Source organism: Equus quagga, chromosome 4 (genome assembly GCF_021613505.1).
Source record: "Equus quagga isolate Etosha38 chromosome 4, UCLA_HA_Equagga_1.0, whole genome shotgun sequence".
Taxonomy (NCBI): Eukaryota; Metazoa; Chordata; class Mammalia; order Perissodactyla; family Equidae; genus Equus; species Equus quagga.
The window spans coordinates 114,891,371-114,901,653 of record NC_060270.1 but is presented as its reverse complement, the minus strand read 5'-3'; the positions used below and the strand labels follow the sequence as shown (position 1 = coordinate 114,901,653).

General features: G+C 56.7%; 1 protein-coding gene across 1 annotated transcript; it reads left to right on the top strand.

Moving 5' to 3' along the window:
• The first annotated feature begins 4,994 nt into the window (after positions 1–4,994).
• On the top strand, positions 4,995–8,660 carry EVX2 (even-skipped homeobox 2). The gene is made up of 3 exons (XM_046658011.1): positions 4,995–5,421; positions 6,336–6,601; positions 7,938–8,660. The coding sequence occupies exons 1-3, from the start codon at positions 4,995–4,997 to the stop codon at positions 8,658–8,660; spliced, it is 1,416 nt and encodes a 471-aa protein (XP_046513967.1).
• The last annotated feature ends 1,623 nt before the right edge of the window (positions 8,661–10,283 follow it).

The window sequence follows — 10,283 nt, the reverse complement described above, 5'->3', positions numbered from 1 at the left end:
TAGTCCGTTTGGATTTAACAACACAATTAGGTTTTATTAAATGTAAATTGTTTGCAACAACAACAACAAAAACCTCTCTCCAAACCCGAAGTGCTATTTGGCAAAACCAGGTTTGCCTCCCGCAGGGCAGCGGGCCCTTGTTTGGGATGGAGAGAACGCCTCCAATCCTGGCGGGAATTAAACACAGCGAGGGGCTTCTCTCTCCGAGAAGTCCTGATCTCACTGCGAAGGCGGCGCCGGAGGGTGGGCCCAGAGCCGGAGGACCAGCTAACTTGTTGCTTTTTTCCCAAAACAAAAGCTGGGACCGCCAACAATTGTCTGCTGTTTTGTCGGACATCTCCAGGTGTGACATTGTCCTCGAGATATACTTCTCTAGCAATATCATTGTTAACTAAGGTCCACTAAGTGCTCACTCTGTCCGCCCTTCGAGATGAAAGAAAACAAATGTCTCTCTCTCTCTCTCCTGCAGAGCCCTCTGTCTCTGGGGAGTCCGCGTGTGGTCACGGGCAGGGCGAAGGGATGAAGGTCAGGGAAATGCCTAACCGCGTAGGGGCAGGCGGGGCGGGCGGCGAAGGGAGGGAGGCGGAGCGGCCCGGGCTCAGGCTTCGCTTCCCCGCTGGGCGGCGCGCAGTTCCCCAAGCCTGGCGCTAGATGTCCCTGCAAGTTCTCCTGTCACGTCTGAGGGCGCACGAGCTTCAGGCAAGCAGCGGGTCTGGGTAGCCCAGAGTCCAGGGAGAAAGTACCCCTCCCATTCCCCACTTCCCAACCCCCACTCCCTACCCATGGCCATCCCTGGTGGGGCGCAGGATTGCAGGAGGAAGGAGAAGGAGAAATAGAAGCAGCCAGAGAGGCCCAGAAGAGACAGAGCGCGCGACGCCCGCCAGCCGGGGGATGGCAGCAAAAAGTTGCCAGTACTGAGTCAGCCTGGAGTCGCCAAATCTGCATCTCCCCTTATAAACCGAAACCTCCGAGCCGTGGGGACATCACTTACCCTAAAGAAAATGTGCCCGGGGTGGGCAGTCCGGGCTCTAGCCGTCCTGCTGTCCCACCACACCCAGCGGCCCCAGTCCTTGAGCGAGCTTCTGTCCCGACGCGGGCCCGGGCGGTTTTGGCCCCAGGGCCCCGGAACCGTTGGCGCGAAAGATGGGAGCCAGACCTCGTGGACGCGCGTCTCCGCCGCAACTCCGGGTTTACCGGCGCCCCTCCTCCCCGGCGGCCTGGACAAATTTTTATTACCTTCAGTCGAAGGCCAAAAGTGTTTATCACTTCACCTCGGAGGACCCGCCGCTGCTCAGAAACAAATATTTAGTCTGGAGGCCTAACAACAACAACAACAAATTAGGCCTCTTTCATGTAATTTCTCCTATAGAGCAGAAAGTGCTTTTCAGTCCATTTGGAGAAAATCCTTCCCGCACCCTCACCCCCAATGCATCTTAAAAATTCCTGCCAAACCACGAGGGCATGGATTGGATTCTTGTCTTTTTGAAGGAGTCTTGTATCTTGGTATTGGTTAGGAGGCCTTCATGGCCCCGAGGCTGCGTCTAAAACCGGGGACATTTTCACAGGCCTGTTCCCAGCCTCCGCCTGAGCATTCTGTGAGAGGTGCACCATTTGGGTATTTCATTAATAATCACCAGCAGAACCGTGTTGATCTCACTACCCTTATCCAGGCTCAAATTTGTTGAGGTAGGCCCGTATTTAAAGAAGACATATGCAAAATGAGAAAATCAACTAAAAATGCTGCCTAAAGCTTTAAATATATTACAGCTTGGATATTATCAGAGACAAGTTTAAAATCCTGAGCAAGTCCTCCAACCTCCCTACGTGGAAGGTGTCCCACCTCTGAAAAAGGGATAATAGAACCCATCTCTGGAGTTGCTGTGAGCTTTAGAGGAGATAATATATGTAAAAAGCACTTGTAATTTCAGAGCAAAAGCTACATATGTTGGTCAATATACTACCAGTAGGTGTAGAATCTGAATAAAGAGGCATTAAATATTGTAATGGAATGTTCACTGTCTCCCGTGAAACACTGTCTGCTAACTTCAGTTTAGTGAAAAATTATAGGAGTCTTTTACTGTGAGTAGTTTCCCTGACATGGTCTTGAATATACGTAATAAACATGCTAGAATACGCAATATCAATGTTATTTAAAAGGCGCAAAATAGTTTTCAAAACCACTAATGAATAAAGGTGTCGCCGAGAAATGGTGTTTTCCCTTCTTCAACAGACTAAGGTCGGGTTTGGCGCAGGCTTTGGGACCAGAGGCGCGGGGTCCCAGATGAAGGGAGGAAGTGAGAGACCCACCGGCTGCAAGGAGAAAGGAATCGCCGTTTGCGCTCCAGCCCCCAGCGGCGGCTTCTGCGACTGAAAGCTGCTCACAGCCGCCGAAACCGCGAGGAAAACAGACGGGGGCGCCAAACGACAGCAATAAAGACATCTGCGACTTCCGCCCGGTCGCGCCTCCGCCGGGTTCCATCTCCCGCCAAGGCCTTGGCCCCCCACAGAGCGGGTCCTGGACCGAGGTGTCCTATTCAGTCCCCAAAGCAAGAGGGACTGGCGGGGGGTACCCTTCCCAGGTTTCTGGGACAGCGATTGCCTTTCGCTGGGCGCGGCCTGCCAGGAGTGGCGGAGTTGGGCTCCCTGACTGTGGAGCAGGGAAGGAGAGGTGGGGGCATCCACAAAGCTGAGCTCTGAGCGCATTAATGGCCAGAAAGCCGGCGCGAGGAGGGCTCATAGTGCTTGGAGTAGGATGGCCTCTGGGGCAGGGGCAGAGGTGGACGCCAGGTCAAGTCCTCCTCCGGGTTCCCGACGCCCACTCTGTGTCCCCTCTCTCACCTCCCCAGCCACTGCGTGCCTATCCAGCTTTCCATTTCTCACTTTGGGGAAAAATTCCGTTTATTACTTTAAAGAGGTGGAATTGATTTTCTAAGCAAAGCTCGCGTTGTTGAAATAAGTTGGCGCCGATGGGAACAGGAGAGAAACTTTTGGCATTGACTATGTGTATAAATGTATATAAATACACTTCACACCTCGCCTCCCCTTACATTCCTGACGCGCCCCCAGCGGGTCCAAGGTTAAAAGGAAAGCGCCAACAGAGAGATGGGCAAATAGATCACGGGTTTGCCCCTTACATACCCCGATGTGCTGGGTGTGGCAGCAGGGAGGAAAGGGGGGGCTTGGGTTGGGGTCTGGGTTGGCGCTGAGGCGGGGATGCAGGACCCGCGCCCAGCGCCCAGATTGCCAGGGTCTGTCGGCTGCTTCGGAAGCTCGCAGGCCGGACCTCCGCGTCCTGTCCCTCTCCTCTCCTGTCCCCGCTGGTGGCCGAGGATCTCGCCCCTTGGGCTGCTGGCGGCCGGCCGGCACAGTACATTGGGGGTCTGGGCAGGGTGGGGCGCAAGCGCGGGAGGAGACGCGCAACGGCCTTGGGTGAAGATTGATCTTCTTTAAAATGGTTGCCACCGGCGTCATTATGACCATCAAAGTTATCGCCAAGAGCCTCAGCCGCCAAGCTCAGGCCGCGAAGAAGAGCAGCAGCAAGGCTGGTCCGCGACTCTCCGCGCCCGAACACAGCACGGGGACTACCCGGGGCGGCAGGTAAGAGGCTGGGGCTGGGGCTGGGGCTGGGGTGGGGGAGGGCGTAGGGAAGGAGGGAAGGGAGAAGGGCAGAGTCGGGAAGGGAGGGCAGCGGGATGGTAGGGGAAGGAGGCTAAGTCTCTTCTTTCCTCCCTTGACCTCGAAGCCGGCAACTTTGCCATGAATAATTCGATTTGAGGAGGGAGGGGGAAAGCTGGCAACGTAAAAAGTGGATTTGGGGCAGCCCATATGGCGCTGTAAATCGCGACTGTGTTTAAAGTTAGCTGTCGAATTCTGCTATGAAATCGTCCAGCCGAGTTCATTTCCCCCAGGGAAAATGCATAGGCGAGAAGCCTATTCATCAGCAGGATTATAGAAGTAGAAAATCCGGGACTTCAAGTTCAGAACTCACTCTGCAAACGGTGTTAAAAAATCAGAGAGGACCTAATGATTTCCGTTTGGAGGCACGGGCCCAACACACCTCCCCAGCCACGTAGCACTAAAGTGCTTTCAAAACTCTGAGATATTTCTCTCTCTCTCTCTCTCTCTCTCTCTGCTGGACTGGGAGGAGAGCAGCCAGGCTGAGGCAAAGAAGTGGGGGAGAGAGAGAACTCGGCGTTCTATTTGTTAAATAAAATACATACTTGGTTCTGAAATTCGAAAGATAAGTAATTCAGACAGGAGCGCAAGGTCTTCTCCTTACGCAACTCTCCCTACATCCTCCCCCTTGTCCCCCCCCACCCCCTCCCGCTTGTAAATGTAAAAAAAAAAAAAAACTTCCCGACGACCTACTCTGGAAAATCAAAGCATTATCTATTATTTAACACGTATCTGTGTCCGAGGAAAAATGAGGAAGGCGCTGCATGATTAGGACCTAAGGGGCAACCCAGCAAACTGAGAGCGTAATGATGCCCCTAAATGAAGGGGGAAATGTGCCGCGGCGCGCTCTATTAATCAGACTGTCAATTTCACCCCCGAGGCCAAACCCCCGGGCGAGCAGAACCGGCTCTGAGCGGGCAAAGGACCGGAGCCTTCCTCCTCACTTCTTGTCTCTTCTCGCCTCCTACCTGGATCTATTTGTCTGCTCTGAAGCCGCCTTCATTACCCACTGACAGGAGCGTGTATTTATTTGCTTATAAACCTGTTACAATAAATGATTATTCGAACGGCGTCATTCGTACCTTAATGACGAGCGAGCGCTACTTTTTGATGAATGACATCTCGGGCTCGGAAGGATGTATGGGTCATTTTGACCAGTCATTCCCTCGCTCTGGCATCCCACAATTTTTCCGCCTCCTTCCAAAAGAGATAATAATATTTAGAGGCGCTCGCTGGGGCTGAATGAGAATTAGCCCTAGGCGCAGCCCATCATTAGGACGGGACGGCCGGGCCACTGTGACATTTTTTAGAAAGCTGAGATGATGGAAAGAATAAGAAAAGAGATGATTCTGATGGAGAGAGGGCTGCACAGCCCCACGGCCGGCAAGAGGTTCTCCAATTTGTCGGACTCGGCTGGCAATGCTGTACTCGAGGCCCTGGAAAATTCGCAGCACCCGGCTCGCCTCAGCCCGCGCCTGCCGTCCGCCCCACTGCACGGCGCTCTGGGAGACCTCCCTGCCAAGGGCAAATTCGAAATAGACACTTTGTTCAACCTGCAGCATCCCGGCAGCGAAAGCACCGTCTCCTCCGAAATCTCCTCCGCCACCGAGGGCCGCAAAAAGCCGGGCCATTATTCAGAGGCGGCCGCCGAAACGGACATGAGCAGCGACGTGGAGGTGGGCTGCTCGGCGCTGCGCTCCCCCGGCGGCCTCGGCGCCGCGCCGCTCAAGGAAAACAATGGCAAAGGTAATGGTGCCTCCGGCGCCGCGTTCTCCAGTCCCTTCCTCCCTGTTCCTCCGCTGCCCCTGCCGGCCCTTCCTGGTGCCTTTGCCCCTCTCAGACCCTCCGAAAGCAAGCTGCACCCAGCTGGCTCAGGCGGGGGCGGGACGCAGGCGTGGGACCGTGCCCCCTGCTTCTGCTCCTTGAGCCTCCCAGCGAGGCGCAGGCCTGGGGCTCCAGGCCCGGCCAGCCGCCTACCCTCCCTCTTGAGTCCTAGAAAACGTTTCCGCGCGCCGGTCTAAAAGCCCGTGCGAGCCGACCGCCCCTAACCAGCCGCTGAGTCGCGCTAGGGGAAGGGTTCCCTGGCAGCCGCTCTGAACTCCGCTGCCTCCAAGCCTCCAAGGCCAACTGGATGGGGCATTCTGAGTAAGTTGTAGGGAGCCTCTCTGGGCGCCTCTGGGAGACCCGCTTGGGTCAGCAGGAGAAAGCGGGTTGAAAGTAGTGCCCTTAAGGTTCCCGTTTGAGCTGCTGCTGTCTTTGGAATCAAAATATTTTTAACCAAACCCAAAAGACTGTCGAAGCTTAGAAGCCGTACAGAAAGCCGCCCTGCCGTCTCCAGACCATGGCGAATCCAGAACTTCCCAAACGGCGCCTGGATATAGACATTTTCCCTTGGCCAATTTTCCTCCTGAGTTGAAATTTTCCAATTATTGGGGGGGGAAAAAAAAACCCTCCCTAATTAAGTTCCTATTATTTGGTTATGAAGGGCTCCCCAAACTTTATTGATTCCATTAACGGCAGCAATTTGTAAGCATGACAGACCCCATCAATTCAGGCAGCACCTCGCCTTCCTCTCGCGGCTTCCCCCATCCGCGCGCAGCCCCAGCGTGAGGATGTTGGCCCAACAGTGACTCCTGCTCTGTCGGCCGTTTGTTTGCCAGGGTACGCGGAGAGCAGCTCGGCCGGGGGCACGACGACATCTGCGTCGGGCTCCGGCCTCGGCAGCCTGCATGGAGGCGGCGGCGGCGGGAGCGCGGCGCTGGGCGGCTCCAGCTCTGGCGCGGATCAGGTGCGGCGCTACCGCACGGCGTTCACCCGCGAGCAGATCGCGCGCCTGGAGAAGGAGTTTTACCGGGAGAACTATGTGTCGCGGCCCCGCCGGTGCGAGCTGGCCGCTGCGCTCAACCTGCCCGAAACCACCATCAAGGTATTGATTCCAGCGCGAGCCTGTTCTAGCTTCCCCCGAGACGTCTGGGTTGATTTTTGTTTTTCCTTTCTCCTTTCTGGGTGGTTAGATTTAGCTGAGGGCCTGGAAACCCGCGGGGGAGAGTCATCAAAGAAACTGGCATATTTATTTCTCAGCTGCCAAATTCGACGTGTTGGCCGGCCTGGCTGACCTGGAAAGGCCTCGGGATGGCGGAGCCTACGCCGCAAACGCGCGCCTCTGCTAGATTCTGTCCGGCACCTGTCCAGGTGTCCTCGCCCATCTCCATCGCCCACTTTCCCCTCAGCGGCGAAGCCGGCTGGTCTTCGCTCCTCTGGCTCGAACCAGAGATGAAACTTTGCATTTGCTCTTGATCTTGAGAGATTTATTTTTCACATAAGTCGTTACACCACGGAGAAAAGGATACTGTATTTTAAAAATCGATTGCGTTGAGAAAGTAGTTTCCTAAACATTTTCCTCCTGGGCAACGAGGAAAAAAGCAGCCTCCTGGGGGGAAAACGCAACGAAATCGTCCTTATTTATATATCTTTAGGTGGTTAATTTTATTATACGTCGGGAAGAGAGAACCAGGAGGTTGGGCGACTTGGTGAACAATTGACGGAGGATCCCACACCCTAGAAAAAGCAAAGAGGAAACTCCACGCGATAGGGGAGGGGTGTGGAAGTCTCCCTTCGGTTTGGTCAGGCTTTCTTTAATTTGGAGTTGTGACGAATGATGTCTTCATTAGATACTGTGTTGGGAGGGGTTGAAAAGTCCCCTTTCCAGTTTAAGAGGATATTGCTCCCGCCACTTATTTGAGGCAAACGATTCCAACAAAATCAGCCCTCAATATCAAAATCGGACCCGTGCCCCTCAGGGCAGGTCCCTGCAGCCAGAGGACTCAAGACCTCGCGCAGCGACCTTTTAGAAAAGCTGTGGCGGCAGCCTCTCTTAAAGGCGGCCTAGAATCCCCCCGCAAATCCTGGGATTGCGAGACGGATGCTCAGCGAGGCCGGGCACCAGTGGGTGGCGGGAAGGAGAGGAAAGGTTGGGTTGGGACGAGAAAACGCAGCAGAAAGTAAGGGAGCAGAAGCCCGAGGAGCTGCCGAGGTCAGATACAGGGGAGAAGACTCTTTTCGCTGAGAAGGGTGTGCCCACGCGGTCTACACGGCCGCCCATACTATCCCAGCTGGGAGAACAGAGGGGACCCGGGGCTGGGCCGGGTCGGAGGGGAGTAGGCCAGGCCCTTCGGAGGTCCGGGAGGGGCGAGGAGGCCCAGGGCGGGGCTGGGGTCACTGGGAGCTCCCTAACTCGGTCCACGGCGCGCCTCCCCCCGCAGGTGTGGTTCCAGAACCGGCGCATGAAGGACAAGCGGCAGCGCCTGGCCATGTCATGGCCGCACCCGGCCGACCCCAGCTTCTACACCTACATGATGACGCACGCGGCCGCCACCGGAAGCCTGCCCTACCCCTTCCACTCGCACGTGCCGCTGCACTACTACCCGCACGTGGGCGTCACAGCTGCGGCCGCGGCCGCTGCGGCCTCTGGCGCAGCGGCCGCGGCCTCCTCGCCCTTCGCCACTTCCATCCGCCCGCTGGACACCTTCCGTGCCCTCTCGCACCCCTACTCGCGGCCCGAGCTGCTGTGCAGCTTCCGCCACCCGGGCCTCTACCAGACGCCCGCGGCCGCCGCGGGGCTCAACAGTGCGGCCTCGGCCGCGGCAGCTGCGGCCGCTGCGGCTGCTGCGGCCTCCTCGGCCGCCGCGGCCGGGGCGCCCCCCAGCGGTGGCTCCGCGCCCTGCTCGTGCCTCAGTTGCCACAGCAGTCAGTCGGCGGCGGCGGCCGCAGCAGCAGCCGCGGCGGCCCTGGGCTCCCGGGGGGGAGGCGGCGGCGGCGGCGGCGGCGGCGGGGGCGGCGCGGGGGCCGCCGGGGGCTCGGACTTCGGCTGCAGCACCGCGGCGCCGCGCTCGGAGAGCGGCTTCCTGCCCTACTCAGCCGCGGTGCTTAGCAAGACCGCCGTGAGCCCGCCGGACCAGAGGGACGAGGCGCCGCTCACCAGATAACTACGTCGCCGCCGCCAGGGGGCCATGCCCGCCGCTCGGAGGGTGCCCGGGAGTCCCCTAAGCGCCCCCCGCGCTCTCTGTGCGCCCACGTGCCCTCTGCGCGCTGCCCGCTGCCAAGTTTGTCGCCAGGGGGCGCCCCGGAGCGCGAGGCCGAAGGGAACCTGTCCCCATTTGGGGGGCGCGACGGCCCGGCGGGCGTCTCACCAAATTTTCTATTTTTGTATTTACTACCCAGCCTCCTCCCTTCCTCAAAGTATGTTTCCCGCCGCCCAGGCCCCACTTCCCGCCTCTGTCCTGAGCTCTTGGTCTCCCCGAAGACAATCCCCCCGCCCCCAAACTGGTCTTCTGGGGTCTCCGGCCCTGGTTGGAAGCCCTCGGGCCGGGTGACAAGGCTGAAGCACGTGGCCAGAAGCAACGGAGAACCACAACAAAGAGCGGGGACTGGTGTGCGCTATGCTTTGTGCGGGAGGAAGAGTCACCCCTGAGGTTCCTGCTGCTCTTTTTCTTCCATCCTTTCTTTTCTTTAAACGAGGGTGAGGGGAGGTGGCCATTTTTCTCTCAGCCTGAGCTTGTTAGGGGCCCTCTCCGAGGAGGGCGGGAGAATGGAGGTTTGAGGAGGAGGTCAGGGAGCAGACGGAGAGCGCGGGCGGCCGCGGGTGTTGGTGAGAGTGTTTCTGTGCGCGCGCGAGGCCCGTGGGTCTGCGGCCGCCGTCGCCGGGAAGGACGAAGCCGAGGTGGGAAGAGGCGGCCGTCTCGCCTCCTCTCTCTCGGCGCACCACCGTTCTCTCTTTTGATCTTTGGTTTGGGACGCTGTCTTGCGTGTCTTATGCAAAAAGTAATGGCTAATGAGGTTGCCACAGCCAGGCCAGGAAAGGAAAGGGAAACGGAGGGAAGGGGAGGGCGAGATTGACCGCTGTAGTATTGGGAGAAGCGTTTTCGGCTGTTTTTTCCAACTACCGGGTTCCGCTGCATCTGGGAAATACTTGAATCTCTAGATAAATGATATTATCCTGAAGAATTTCCTTAGACACTTTTCTAAGTTCGAACTCTGTTCCTCTCGCTCCCTTCCCTCCTCGCTTTCCTCTTCCTCGGGTAAAATGGTTCTTGGCATATTTCTCACGCATGTCTCTTGCGCCTTCGCCTCTGCAAAGCCACCGCTGCGTTGTTGAGACCCGCTCTGCCAACTCCGGCTACTGGAGGGGTTTCCTTGAACTTGAAGAAAGGCACATCAAAACCCACCAGTGTTAACTGCCACGTCAATTTTGATGCTAATAATGTGCAGATTATGACGAAAATTGCCAATCATGCTCTCTGATGGACCTCCTTTGAATGTGGAATTGGAGAAAAGTTCCCCGCACGGAGACCTGCTGTCAAGTACTAACAACCCGCTAAGGGAAGTCATTAGGAGAGACGGATAAGAGACTCGGTACATAAAACATTGTTCTTGGTGCATAGAATGTATGTTATTTAATGTTATCTCTGTTACCTGAAGTGATTTCGCAGAAGAAAGCCACGTTCTTATCATCTCAATTGCCAATTTTCATTTTGGTAACTTGGACGCCCTGGGTAGACTTTTCTCTGTTAAGTTGATATTCCACCAATGTGAACAGCCTCATTAAATCA

Excerpts from the sequence above, each read along its gene's own strand:
- EVX2 (XM_046658011.1), top strand. The coding sequence starts at position 4,995 with ATGATGGAAAGAATAAGAAAAGAGATGATTCTGATGGAGAGAGGGCTG. Across the intron at positions 5,422-6,335 it reads CAAGGAAAACAATGGCAAAG|GGTACGCGGAGAGCAGCTCG; the intron begins GTAATGGTGCCT and ends TTTGTTTGCCAG. Across the intron at positions 6,602-7,937 it reads TGCCCGAAACCACCATCAAG|GTGTGGTTCCAGAACCGGCG; the intron begins GTATTGATTCCA and ends CTCCCCCCGCAG.